Source organism: Aquarana catesbeiana, linkage group LG06, assembly GCF_042186555.1.
Source record: "Aquarana catesbeiana isolate 2022-GZ linkage group LG06, ASM4218655v1, whole genome shotgun sequence".
In the NCBI taxonomy this organism is placed as follows: Eukaryota; Metazoa; Chordata; class Amphibia; order Anura; family Ranidae; genus Aquarana; species Aquarana catesbeiana.
Genome location: NC_133329.1, coordinates 12,958,119 through 12,973,435, shown reverse-complemented (window position 1 = coordinate 12,973,435; position 15,317 = coordinate 12,958,119). Strand labels below are relative to the sequence as shown.

Genomic DNA, 15,317 nt, shown 5'->3' with positions numbered 1-15,317 from the left:
ACAATGATATAATGATATGATAATATAATGATATAATTATACAATATAATATAATGATATAATAATATAATAATAAAATGATATAATAATACAATGATACAATGATATAATAATACAATGATATAATAATATATTGATATAATAATATAATGATATAATGATACAATGATATAATACTACAATGATATAATGATATAATGATACAATGATACAATGATACAATGTTGTGTACGCCTTTATTGCAGTGAGCAGTGAGTGTTATCATACTGACACTCCAGATCCTTCTATGGGGGAGGGGCAGACATGACGAAGAATTTATAACTAAAGTAAAAGTGAAAGTAAGTGGAGGAAGAGATCTGTACAGAGGACAGACAGAACAATACAGAGGGGACGGACAGAAGGAAAGATCCCCCCAGACTGAGATGAGTTGGAACATCTTCTCACAGTTTACTCAAAGGTAACACATTGTATCTCCTCTCTGTATTACTGTATATAATGGGAGGGAGGGGGAGGGGGGAAGAAGAGAGGGGGAGGGGAGAGAACTCTGATCAGGCCTGTACACATTGTCAGTGGGAATTTCCTGCCAGCAATTCTGGCTAAAGGCCACAATTTTACTTCCCCCCAGAATAGACCCCCCCCCCCCCCCATACAATCATATGAACTCCTCAGTCCTTGGAAATGTGGGATTCCTCCAGCTGGGTGCTGATTGGTTGTATTTAATGCCGATCGTTCCCCGGGAAAGGAACTCCGGCAGATTGCTGAATGTATAAAGAAATACGATTCTCCCCGGAAGAGTCCACATGACTGTTATACTGGAGGGGGGGAGATTTACTAGAAATGGAGAGTGTAAAATCTTGTGCAGCTCTTCATAGAAACCAATCAGCTTCCAGGTTTTGTTGTCAAAGCTTCACTGAACAAGCTGAATTTTACAGCTGATTGGCTGCCATACATCATCTGCACCAGACGTGATACTCTCTACTTTCAGACCCGTGCAGGTTGCAGGTTGCAGATACATTTTGCATTTTTCAATACAAGTTTTTGATCCATTTAAGGAGGAAGTAACCCTTGATGGGTTTTATTTCCTCTTTTGTTTCCTGCATCTAGCCCATTATGTGCCACTTACCTGCAAACGAACCCCGCGTTGTCCCCGCTGGTGGCCGCGTCCATCTTCACCCCTCTTCCTTCCGGGGCCGAGGACTCCGGCTCTGTGATTGGCCGGAATCACGTGACGTCACTCTTGCGGGAGCCAGCGGTCATGATCGTGCCCTTTCTTCAGTGCCGATGACGTCAGCACAAGTGTATATGGCAAATTTCTCCTAAACGGTGCAGGTTTAGGCGATATTTCCAGTACCTACAGGCACACCTCCCAACATTTTGAGATGAAAATAAGGGACACCTACTACCAAATGTATGTAGGCATAGGACACGCCCCCCCGCCACACCCCCTTAAAGGAGAATTAACCCCCCAAAAAAAGGCACTAAAATCACACTAAAAAAAAAATGCATATATGTGAACCAAGCCTTAGTAAATCAACCCCAGCGCTACATAGACTTCAGACCTGAGTCCTCCCCCGAGGGATCCTTCCCAGGACACAGCTTAGCTCCAAAAATTGCTGATTTTCCACTGCTGATTACTCAGGAAATAGAAAGGGAGGGAGAATGTAGAAGTGATGTCTCTGATGTATCATTATGTATTTTGTAACACAAAAAACAGGATGAAACAGCGCTCACCCCCAATCTTCTGATTGTATATAGGGCAAAATCCAAAAATAATCACACACACCCCCCCCCACACACACACACACACACACACACGATTCAATGGCCATTCAATGTGGAACCAGCTTTTCCTAATTCACTAAGAGATCACTTACTATCCCGTCATTTACTGATTCTCAGTGTGTTTTCATTTTCAATGGCTAAATACTATAACTAATAGAGAGAGATGATCCTGAAGACAGAGTTAAATCCCAATGAAACCCCTCATTGCTATTATCTGTATGGCAGACAGCTACAATGTATTGCAATAGGACTCCTAAATATCACAAAGACAAAAAAAAAGTATAGAAAATAACTGAAAGAATCTTTTTTTTTTGTGTTTTTCCAAAACACTTTTGTTTTTATACCAAATAAAATTTCAAAATATTTTGAAGCGTGACGGATACATATAATATATTTAATTATATGTACTAATTTTAGGTACTTATATAGCGCCGTCAATTTACACAGCATTTATATGCTACAAGGTTTATCACCGTTGCAATGGGTGTGTGTGCAATTTAAAAGTGTGACATGTTTGGTATCTACTGTGTTTCCCCGAAAGTAAGACCTACCCCGAAAATAGGACCTACCCCGATTTTCAAGGAGGGCTGCAATATAAGCCCTACCCCGAAAATCAGCCCTAGTGTGTGTGTGTTTCTGTAATCTAACCTGTAGTCAAATACCTTCGGTATACAGAGCCACTCGGCGCTCAGCTGATCTCCTCCTCTTCCCCTTCCTGTCAGTGGGAGATCTCAGCCCCCCTCCCTCTGCAATGCTGGATCGCGGCGGGCTATGGGAGCGCTGATCTTTTCTTCTCCTGCCTGTCAGTGGGAGATCTCAGCCCCCCTCCCTCTGCAATGCTCTGATCGTGGGAGAGAGCTATGGAAGCACCGAGCGGTGCTGTGAGAAGGTATGTGACACAATTGAACAGAAACACACACCTTTTTCGTTATATTCTACTGTAATAGAAAGGATTCTTGGAGTTTACAACCACTTTTGATTCACTTCAATACTGGGGATTCCTGCCAGGCAGGGAGGGAGAGGGGGCAAGAAGACAGCACATTAAATAGCTAGCCCTACCCCGAAAATAAGCCCCACTGTGTCTTTTTGATTGCCAAAAAATTTCGGGGAAACACGGTATTTACTCGATGTAACATCACATTTTATATTTTGCAAAACAAAAAAAAATGGGTTATATATTGTGTTTTTTTTTTTGCACTAAAGTTCAAAAAAGTGCATTTGAAAGACCGCTGCGCAAATACCGCGTGACATAAAAAATTGCAACAGCGACCATTTTATTCTATAGGGCCTCTGCTTTAAAAATACATATCATGTTTGGGGGTTCTAAGTAACCCCCCCCAAATTGATGGGGACAGATAATGTAAAGGGGAACTCTAATGGGGACTGTTATGCCCCGTACACACGATCGGACATTCCAACAACAAAATCCTAGGATTTTTTCCGACGGATGTTGGCTCAAACTTGTCTTGCAAACACACGGTCACACAAAGTTGTCGGAAAATCCGATTGTTCTGAACGTGGTGACGTAAAACACGTACGTCTGTACTATAAACGGGTAAATAGCCAATAGCTTTCGTCTCTTAATTTATTCTGAGCATGCGTGGCACTTTGTGCGTCGGATTTGTGTACACACGATCAGAAATTCCGACAACGGATTTTGTTGTCGGAAAATTTTATAGCAAGCTCTCAAACTTTGTGTGTCGGAAAATTCAATGGAAAAAGTCTGATGGAGCCCACACACGGTTGGAATTTCCGACAACAAGGTCCTATCACACATTTTCCGTCGGAAAATCCGACCGTGTGTACTGGGCATTAATGTAAGGGTTGTACTCTGATGGGAACAGTTGAAGTAAAGGGGAACTTGATAGGGATTGTTAATGTAAGGGGGTACTCTGATAGGGACAGTTGATGTAAAGGGGAGCTTGATAGGGATTGTTAATGAAAGGGGGTACTCTGATAGGGACAGTTGATAAAAGGGGGCGCTCTGATAGGAAAAATTGATGTAATGGGGCACTCAGATGCATATGTATACGTTGTGGCTTTGAAGTGATTTACCAATGTTATAGTCATAACCCCAGTATTTATTTTTATTCAGCCAGTGGCTGGCTTTCTCATGAAAACAGTCTGAGCGGCTCATTAGCTGCTGGATCGCTTTCAGAAGCGATACCGGTCCTCCTCGTACTTACTGTTTTCACTGGTGTGCCCGAGAAACGATCCTACAGTGCGGCCGGCTGGTCACAGAGAAGAACAGAGACCAGATTGTCCCATGATCACCTCTATGGCCTTGGAGGACCAGAGAAATGTCATGATGCCATTTCTGGTCTAGGGTGGAAGTAAAAAAATGTTTTTAAGCAAAAAGATCAAAAATTATAATTTTTTTAATCTTTTGATTTTAAAGGTAAAAGAGAGATTTGGGGTCTCATTGCTGCGTGGTCCAGTTCTGATGCTCACGTGCCCATTATAAGCACTATGGGCTATGGACACGGGTCAACATGGGCAGCCTGATGGGATTGCAGCTACACAGTCCCATACACAACAAACTGCAATGCTCTGTGTGATCTGACACCTTTCTATCAGAACCAGCATTCACTTTTTTCAGTAATTTAAAATAGCTCTTCTTTTGGATCGGACTACACAGACCAACCTTCCCTCCCCACCTCCATCAATGAGCCTTGTCTGCCCACCTCCATCAATGAGCCTTTCCTCCCACACCCCATCAATAAGCCTCCCCCCACCCCCAACAATATGCCTCCTCCCACATCCATCAATGAGCCTTCCCTCCTCACCTCCATCAATGAGCCTTCCCTCCCCACCCTCATCAATAAGCCTTCCCTCCCCACCTCCATCAATAAGCCTTCCCTCCCCCACCTCCATCAATGACCCTTCCCTCCCCACCTCCATCAATGAGCCTTCCCTCCCCCACCTCCATCAATGACCCTTCCCTCCCCACCTCCATCAATGAGGCCTTCCCTCCCCACCCTCATCGATGAGCCTCCCCTCCCCCACCTCCAAAAATGAGCCTCCTCTCCCCACCTCCATCAATGAGTCTTCCCCCTACCTCCATCAATGAACCTACCCCCACCTCCATCAATGAGCCTTCCTTCCCCACCTCCATCAATGAGCCTTCCCTCCCCACCTCCATGAATAAGCCTCCCCCCCCCACCAAAACACCAATAATAATTGTTTAACCCTTTTGCTGCCAGAGCTGTTGTTGCATTTTTTGCACACATGTTTAAAAGATCATTTTAGGCCTGAAGATTACATAAAAGCCCCCAAACATTATTTATTTTCTGAAAGCAGACACCCTGGAGAATAAAATAGTGGTAGTTCCATTTTTTTAATGTCACAAATGTCTAGGAAATGCATAATTTCAGTGCAAAATACACTAAAGTTAATTTTAAGGCACACAAATGCAATAAATTACCAAAAGATTGTAAAATATAAAAGACGAGGTTTAACACTGTAAATAGATACCCAACATGTCAAACCTTACATTTTCTTGTGCACAGTGGGGAGATGGATGTTGTTGTTCAGGAAGCAACAGCTGGCTCCCGTATCCAAGATGGCGATGCTGGGGATCTGCATTGGTAAGAAGAACTGAGAAGACAGCGCTGGACCTCAGGAACTATTAAGTGTGTGATTTTTCAAGGTCAGCAGCTAAAGTATTAGTGGCTACTGACTTTTAAAAAGCAAACTGTAGTTGTTTCTTCCTTTAAAACAGCAATGAGCAGCATCTGTGTAAATAAGAGAAAAGAATATTATGTTCCTGATTTTATAATACATCAGAATCAATATTAACATTCTTTTTGTGATGGAACAATCTATAGCTAGAATTGCTGCCCAGCTGCTCTGGAATCTCACCAGGAATATAACTGTGTATTTCTTGTATGTATGTCCTCTGTTTTGCTTTCTATGGTTGGTAAACCACTGTGTATTCTGGAATATGCTCTGTCAATAATAATAAAATACATTTATGGTACAGCAGCAAGAAGCATGTGGTGGGGATCACCACCAGGGCACCTAAGAATAGCTTTCGATGGTTTGAGGACTTCATCATGAAGGAAATTCCAGATCACATTGACGTGGTACATTTTCCCATCACCAACAACAACAGACGTGTCTGGATGGAGACCGTGAATGCATGTTCTGTCGTATTTCTCTATCACACCAAGCACCAGGGACGGGTTAATATCACCGATGTGGAGGGAGCTTTATATGAAGAAGAACTTCAATATTTGAATAAAATTCTGGGTAAGGGATACATCTTGTTTAAAGTAGGCTAATTTCCTAAGAAAAACATGGAGACTGCCACTGCTGACTGCTCATTCTGAAAATGCTGGACTTCCCCCGAGTATTTTCCATCACTGACCCAAAAACACATACTCAGATAAGGAGGTCTGGCTTTACCCTGATTATCCAATGTACTTTTTTTGGCCAGTGCCCTTACATCCCCTGTCCCTTTTCTTTCCCTCCTTATCCATTCCCATCTGTTGTCTCAAATTCTCTCCCATCTACTCCTTTCATCTCCTGCCCTCCTCCCTCACTCTCCTTTTTTCTCTTCTAGGTTTTTGATCAGGGTTGGGTCTGTTTTGCTCAGTCTCCTCTCTATTCTTCTCTCCACTCTTCCCCTCCTCTCACTTCCTTTTCAAATCACCTTCTTTCTCCTCTTCTTTCTCACAATTTTTTACCATCCTCTCCTCTCCTTCCTTCTTTTCCTCTCATCTCCTACCCCCCCCCCCCCTCCTTCTTCCCATGCTCTCCTCTTTTCTCTAGTTCATTCTCCTTCTTTTCTGTCTTTACCTCTTCTTCCCTCACTACACACCTCTTCTCATTTCCCTTTTTTATCCTCCTCTCCTTCCCTTCTTTCCCCTTCCCATTTATTACAGCATCTCTCATTTGTTCCTTCTCTCCTTTCCTCTTCTCTTTTTCCCTTGCTCTTCTTTATCATCCTTTTCTCTCCTTCCTTGCTCTTCTTTACCATCCTCTTCTCTCCTTACTTGCTCTTCTTTACCTTCCTCTCTCCTCCCTTCTTCATCTCTCATTTCATCCCCTTCACCCCTATCTTCCCTCTTCCCCCCTCCTTCCCATGCTCTCCTCTTCTCTCTAGTTCCTTCTCCTTCTTTTCTGTCTTTCCCTGTCCTTTCCTCACCACACACCCTTCCCTCTCCTCCTCTCTATTTTTTTTTTTTTTTATTCTCCTCTCTCCTCCCCTGCTCTCCCTTTCCCATCTTGTATCTCTCAATATCTCCTCCTCTTGTCTCCTCCCCTTCTCTCTCCCCCTTTCTTTTCTCCACTCCTAGGTCTTTGGTCAGAGTCAGGTGTTTGAGTTAGGTTGAAGGCTAACTTAAGGATTGTATTAAGTGGCAAAGGTTTATTTTAAGGGTAAGATTAAATGTTGGGGTTTGGGTGAAGAACAGAGACAGATTCCTACATAGACAACACAGGATGTCCTCATTGGCTGCAAAGTTTGTGCATTTTTGTTGGTGGAATAGTCTATTGTGAACTTACAATTTACCTGCTCTGGGTCTATACACCTGGACAACAACTGGTGATGGACTGGTCTTCTGGTCATTGATCTAAGTATACTGAGGCAGAGTGGGTGAAGTTGAACTGCCTACTTCACCTTCTTCACACCTCCAGCCTCATCTTTTCTTTTATGACTATATGGTTCAATCTTGTTAATGGCACTTCAGCTAGTCAGGGGTCAATAGTGAACAGAATGGTGGCAGCACAAGACATAAGGGCAGGAAGCATTGATTCTGGTGAGGGATAGAGTTCAGTTTTGCCGCATACACACGATCGGACTTTCCGCCAATAAAACTGTGGATTTTTGACCGAAGGTTGTTGGCTCAAACTTGTCTTGCATACACACGGTCACACAAATGTTGGCCGACAATTATGAACATGGGAACATGGTGCTATATGAGATGTACGACGAGCCGAGAAAAAGGAAGTTCAATAACCAGTGCGGCTCCTTCTGCTTGATTCTGAACATGCGTGAACTTTTGTGCGTTGGACTTGTGTACACACGATCAGAAATTCCGACAACAAAGTTTTGTTGGTGGAAAAATTGAGAACCTGCTAGCAAACATTTGTTGGCGGAAAGTCAGACAGCAAATGTTCGATGGATCCTACACATGGTCAGACTTTCCGACAACAAGCTCACATCCAACATTTCCGTGGGAAAATCTAACCATGTGTACGCGGCATTATAGGATTTGATAAGAAATAGAGATAGATCTGAGGTCTAGGATATTTTTGGACATGCTTTGTTGTGTTTAGCACTGGAAATTCTGGACTAACATCCCCTTGTGCTGTGTTCCTCTAGGCAGAGAGAAGGTGGTGATTCTGTTGGATGATATGGATGATATCAGTGAAGAAGAGAGAAGGAGAATCCTGAGGACACAGATATCCCTGGACCGTCTGTCCTCTCATCTCATCCTCATTCCTGAAAAAGAAAAATCTGAAACTGCAAGAAGGAAACTAAAAGAATTTCGTACAGCTCTTTCAGAAGGTAAAATGTATATTTCAGTGTGCTGAACAAATAATGGAGCTGACTGATGAAAACTGGAGATACCTTCACATGGTTGTTTTGTCCAGCTCCATAATGGCAGAGATTTTCTAGTCGGAAGTGCTAAAAATTCCTGGTTGTTCAGTGGGGATGAGCGAAGGGTTCAGTCCGAGGACAAGTGTCAGTGACGTCCTTTACCAGATATGATCATGTCCATGTATGGCCGATGACGTCACCCGGTAGATCCTGCCGTCTTGTATATAAAAGTTCTCATTCAACGTGTGGGCGGGGTCATCTGCACTCGTGCTAATGGGGGTACCTTGCATGCAAAGCGTGCTCATCGATGCCCTGGACCAGACAGAGACTGTGGTTATGTGAAAATTCTAACATTAAGGCAGTTCCCCAACTTGGAGATAAGCCTTTACTGTGGGCAGTAAAAATACAGAGTTCCTCTGAAAAGTGCTGCCCCATAACTGTAATTGATGTACGTTGCATTAGGAGGGATGTACTGAGCTTGTGCCTACTCCACCAGTCCAGCGTACCTCTGTTACTTCACTCCCAGTAACAGAACGGGGTCCCGCTGCTTCACCTAATGTGAAGCTTATGTGTGCTCATTAACTTCTTAGCTTCCTATACCTTGTGCCCAGGTCATAAATTTCCATAACGCTAGTCTGATCCCGTTTGCTATGGGAGGTGGACAGCTCAGGAGGGAGTCAAATAGCGACCCCCTAGCTACTGGAGGTACCTGCCACCTTACCATGTACCATGCCTAATAACTGGTTGCTTTGTGTCTTGAACTTGTGCTTGGTTACTCTTTAACAACCACACTCCTCTTCCTCTGTGTCTTGCCGAGTTAACCCTTTTGTAACAGTGTTACTTCATACCCCGTAGTGCATTTACATTTCTGGGTTCTATTGATACGTCAGAACCAACATGCACCCCTTTGGAATAACTTCATACCAGGCTCAGAACAGTTGATGTAACTTTACTTAGAGAAATATGGCATAACAGTTCAACATGAACAACACCCTTTCCCTAAAGGGGGCTAAGAATATGCATGTATCATATATACTAGGGGGCTGGGGGAATCAATGGTGGAGAAGGATCTGGGGTTTTGGTAGATCATAAGCTCAATAATAACATTCAATGCCAAGCTGCGGTTTCCAAAGCGAGCAAAGTCCTTTCTTGTATTAAAGTGGTTGTAAACTCTGTTGCACCACTTGTACCTACAGGTAAGTCAATAATAAGGCTTACCTGTAGGTACCGTGAATATCTCCTAAACCTGCACAGTTTAGGAGATATTCAGTATATACGCTTCTGCTGACGTCATTGGCGCATGCGCACTGAAGAAACGGCCCGCTGGTGCCCTTTCTTTAGGGCCCGTGCCATGACCGTGGAGCCCGCGAGCGTGCGTGGGAGTGACGTCATTGTGGCTCCGGCCGATCACAGCACCGGTGCCCGCGAACCCGGAGGAAGGTCCAGGAAATGTGGACCGCTGCAACAGCTTCAAACTAAGGTAAGTATTTCATAATGAGCTAGTACTAGCTCATTTTGCCTTTGTCTTGCAGGTTTTTTTTTTTTTTGGAGGTTTACAACCTCTTTAAGAGAGGTATGGACTCCAGAGGGAGAGACATCATCTCTACAAATCATTAGTAAGACCTCATCTGGAATATGCAGTTGAGTTTTGGGCTCCAGTTCTCAAAAAGGATATCGGGGAACTGGAGAAAGTGCAGAGAAGGGCAACCAAACTGATAAGAGGCATGGAGGAGCTCAGCTATGAGGAAAGATTAGAGGAACTGAATTTATTTAGAAGAAAGTAAGGGGGGATATGATCTCCATGTATAAATACATAAGGGGGGATATGATCACCATGTATAAATACATAAGGGGGGATATGATCTCCATGTATAAATACATAAGGGGGGATATGATCATCATGTATAAATACATAAGGGGGATATGATCTCCATGTATAATATATATAAGGGGGGGGGGGGATATGATCTCCATGTATAAATACATAAGGGGGGATATGATCACCATGTATAAATACATAAGGGGGGATATGATCTCCATGTATAAATACATAAGGGGGGATATGATCTCCATGTATAAATACATAAGGGGGGATATGATCTCCATGTATAAATACATAAGGGGGGATATGATCTTCATGTATAAATACATAAGGGGGGATATGATCTCCATGTATAAATACATAAGGGGGATATGATCTCCATGTATAAATACATAAGGGGGGGATATGATCACCATGTATAAATACATAAGGGGGGATATGATCACCATGTATAAATACATAAGGGGGGATATGATCTCCATGTATAAATACATAAGGGGGGGTATGATCACCATGTATAAATACATAAGGGGGGATATGATCACCATGTATAAATACATAAGGGGGGATATGATCTCCATGTATAATACATAAGGGGGATATGATCTCCATGTATAAATACATAAGGGGGGATATGATCTCCATGTATAAATACATAAGGGGGATATGATCACTATGTATAAATACATAAGGGGGGGTATGATCACCATGTATAAATACATAAGGGGGGGGGATATGATCACCATGTATAAATACATAAGGGGGGATATGATCACCATGTATAAATACATAAGGGGGGATATGATCTCCATGTATAAATACATAAGGGGGGGATATGATCTCCATGTATAAATACATAAGGGGGGGATATGATCTCCATGTATAAATACATAAGGGGGGGGGTATGATCACCATGTATAAATACATAAGGGGAGGGGATATGATCACAATGTATAAATACATAAGGGGGGGATATGATCTCCATGTATAAATACATAAGGGGGGGGGATATGATCACAATGTATAAATACATAAGGGGGGGGGGATATGATCACAATGTATAAATACATAAGGGGAGATATGATCTCCATGTATAAATACATAAGGGGGGGATATGATCTCCATGTATAAATACATAAGGGGGGATATGATCTCCATGTATAAATACATAAGGGGGATATGATCTCCATGTATAAATACATAAGGGGGATATGATCACCATATATAATACATAAGGGGGGATATGATCTCCATGTATAAATACATAAGGGGGGATATGATCTCCATGTATAAATACATAAGGGGGATATGATCTCCATGTATAAATACATAAGGGGGATATGATCACCATATATAATACATAAGGGGGGATATGATCTCCATGTATAAATACATAAGGGGGGATATGATCTCCATGTATAAATACATAAGGGGGATATGATCTCCATGTATAAATACATAAGGGGGGATATGATCTCCATGTATAAATACATAAGGGGTCCATATAATGAAGTTGGTGTTGAGTTATTCACAAGGTCATCACAGAGGACAAGGGGGCACTTTTTACACCTGGAGGAAAAGAGATTTCATCTCCAAATACGGAAAGGTTTCTTCACAGTAAGAACTGTGAAAATGTGACTAAACTTCCTCCAGAGGTGGTTCTGGCCAACTCAGTAGATTGTTTTTAAAAATGCCTGAATTCTTCCTGAAATGTACATAATATAACTGAATACTAACATTTACCTTATAGGTCAAGTTGATCCAGGTAATAGATTGCCTCTCGGGGGGGGGGGGTCAGGAAGGAATTTTCCCCCCTGCTGGACTAAATTGGATGATGCTTTTCTGGGGGTTTTTCACCTTCTTCTGGATCAACTGTTGGTATAGGATTGGGTATATGGGAATGGGTATCCCCCCCTCCTTTTATTGGTTGAACTAGGTGAACTTTTTTCAACCTAACTATGTAACTATGTACTTATAACTAGAATACTGTAGTTGCCCAGGCATACCTACATGACATGAGAGTCTTTTATGGCATTGTTTATGACTTGGATGTCTCAGAAAACTCTGGTTTCTTCTGCAGCAGCCATGCCCGTGCTTACAGGTGATGCCAAAACTCGCTGGACCCACCAGATCCTGGGCCTTTGCCACCCCCCCTTTTTATAGCACAGGTGGGCCGGCTAGGACCAAAAGCTCAGGAACTGAGCTGGAAACCCTTTCCCAGCCTGGGCCAGCTGCTGGCTTACTAGACTGTATATACTTCAACCTGCCTACAAGTGGTGACAAGAAGACGAGCGGGTCATGTCTTATGACATTTTTTTTCTTTCTTTCCTTGGTCTGCATTTGCAGAAAAACTAATGCTCAGATTAAGGGTCTGGTTTGGATTTTTAGGTGGTCCTCACACATTTTTCTTTTGTTGCATTTACATAGAGACGCAGAGAGGCTTGATGATGACATAACTGGGTTTAAAATAAGATACGTAGTGAAAATGGAAACGATTAAAATAAAAATGTCATAATATAGTACATAATATAATATAATAAAGCTGTACTAGGATATTACAGATACTGAACGTCACATAGTAAAAGTAACATAAACATAGGCGTGCGCAGGGGGTGTGCCAGGTGTGCCTGGGCACACCCTAATCACTATGGGGTTGATTTACTAAAACCAGAGAGTGCTAAATCTGGTGCAGCTGTGCATGTAGCCAATCGGCTACTGACTATGGCTTGTTTAGTTAAGCTTTGGCAAAAAAAAACCTGGAAGCTGATTGGTTTCTATGCAGAGCTGCACCAGATTTTGTACTCTCCAGCTTTAGTAAATCAACCCCTACATGTGGTGCCAATTCCCCCTACTACCCAGGCTCCCCAAGCTCCCCCCCCCCCCCCGCGCTGCAGTGCTGCTGGCTTCCCCCCTCTCCCCCCGGCTGCTGTGGGGTATGCTTTAGGATGGAGAGCGGAGGAGTGGAGAGCGGAGGAAGGGGCTAGTAAATATGTCATTTACCGGCTCCTTCCTATTCTAAATGAACACACTCACTAACGGTATCCATATCTGAAGCATAGTAAACTGTGTTTACTATGCTTCAGTTTGTGAATGAACAGGAAGCCACTCAGCCCAGAGCACTTTCGATTCATTCACTGTCCCGTGCAGCTGAGGCTGCAGAGAAAGGCATGTGTGTTTGAGCTTTGGGGTGCACACCCTAATTCAATGGGCTGCGCACACCTATGAACATAAAGATAAACCAACCTAATTAATTGGTTAAAGCAGGCTTTAAGTACCAATCAGTGAAATACAAGGCCTGCGGAATTAATCCAGCCCTTCAGATCATTTCATGTGGCCCTCACAGCTCTCCTGCAGCTGCGGAACCCCTCGTCTCTGCCCCCCTCCCCCCACTGTCTTAGCAGTCAGCAGCACAGAGGACAGAATTCCTCCTACAGATCCTGTGCTTCTTTGTGCAGCCGCTGAACCCTCTCGCCTCCTCCTCCTACGGTCTCAGCATTCAGCAGACTCCAGCCCTCCTCTGGTCCTCCTACAGACCCTGGACTTTCTGCTTTTTCCAGCTCTGCCCCCAGGTCCTTCCCAGAAGCAGCAACACATGGTAAGGGGAGGGGTTACTGTGATGTAAGAGAAGGTGGGGGACTCTCGACTTCTGATGGTGGTGGTGGTGGGGGGGGGCTGGCTTACTAGACTATATACTTCAACCTGCCTACAAGTGGGTGACAAGAAGACGAGCGGGTCATGTCTTATGACATTTTTTTCTTTCTTTCCTTGGTCTGCATTTGCAGAAAAACTAATGCTCAGATTAAGGGTCTGGTATAGGGGGAGGGGGTGCTCTGGACATCTAGACTTACAGATACAAGCGGCCCAATGAGGGCGACCATAATGCTGATACGGCCCGCAATAAAGTCAAGTTTGACACCCCAGATTTAAAGGGTTGCATAAGTAGAACAATTTAAAAGGGTGTGAAAGTGCATTCTATAAATCATCTCCACCTGGCAAAGAAATGCTTGACTGGTCCAAAATTTTGATCAAGAAAATGGAGAGAACTTCCCCTTACGGGAATTTATTGGCCCAAATGACAATGCGTCAAAAATAAAGTATGAAAAAGTTATACAAAATTGATTGAAATCTAAAACAATGAAAGTGGCTAATAACGTCAAAAGTCAACATGAATAACAAGGGAACATAGGAACATGAAGGCTCTAGAGTGGTCACGGGACTACCGTGATGGGAGTCACCATGGCAGAACATGCAGAACATGCAGACCACACCCACATCTAGGGGTCTGGTTTGAATTCAACTGCATGTTCTGCCATGAGTCACCATGGCAGAACATGAAGACCACACCCACATCTAGGGTGTGGTCTGCATGTTCTGTCATGGTGACTCCCATCACGGTAGTCCCGTGACCGCTCTAGAGCCTTCATGTTCCCACGTTCCCCTTGTTATTCATGTTGACTTTTGATGTTACTAGCCACTTTCATTGTTTTAGATTTCAATCATATTTGTATAACTTTTTCATACTTTATTCTGACGTATTTGTCATTTGGGCCATTAAAGTCCCGTAAGGGGGAGTTCTCTCCATTTTCTAGATTTATTGGGATGTAGGCCCATTCCGTTGTTCCACCATACCACCTCCTACCTTGATAAAATTTTGATTAATGGTCTCCAGCTTTTCAAGCTATAGAAGCAATTTTCAGTTCCTCTTTGATAGCTACAACCCTGCTGCTAGACGAAAAAGTCCAGGTTTCCAGTATGATCTGCAGAGCCGTGAGTAGACACAGATGTATCCATTGTAGCTCAGTAGCATGTTGATGGGGGTGTAAAAGCAGGTTACAGTTTTATCTTTAACAATACAGAACATTGTCCAGTTTTTGTTCTTTGTTGAGATTGCCATGTTATTGATAGCTTTGTGTTTTATCCACATTAGGTGTGAAGACATCTCAGAAGAAGGAGAGCCCTGGATTATTTTCTTCTCTACCTTCTCTACCTTCTCCATTTTCAATATTTTCCAGATCTGTATGTATGAGACTTTACCCTTTTCATTTATGAAGATAATAAGAATAAAGTGTATGGCGATGAAAGGCAGAAATTGCGCAAACCTTTAAGGCTTGCCATCAGTGCTACCGATTCCTGCTAAATACCATCAGGCCCCATTCAGTACAGAAA

The 15,317-nt window shown here is 43.1% G+C and overlaps 1 protein-coding gene across 1 annotated transcript in view; it reads left to right on the top strand.

The window, feature by feature from the left end:
• The first annotated feature begins 301 nt into the window (after nucleotides 1–301).
• The window catches only part of LOC141148157 (uncharacterized), an 86,501-nt gene continuing 71,485 nt past the window's right edge, over nucleotides 302–15,317 (top strand). Inside the window, exons 1-4 of the mRNA XM_073635338.1 lie at nucleotides 302–457; nucleotides 5,765–6,033; nucleotides 8,111–8,296; nucleotides 15,079–15,167. Coding sequence (XP_073491439.1) covers nucleotides 423–457; nucleotides 5,765–6,033; nucleotides 8,111–8,296; nucleotides 15,079–15,167 — 579 coding nt within the window. The 5' untranslated portion in view covers nucleotides 302–422. The remainder of the gene's footprint in view (nucleotides 458–5,764; nucleotides 6,034–8,110; nucleotides 8,297–15,078; nucleotides 15,168–15,317) is intronic.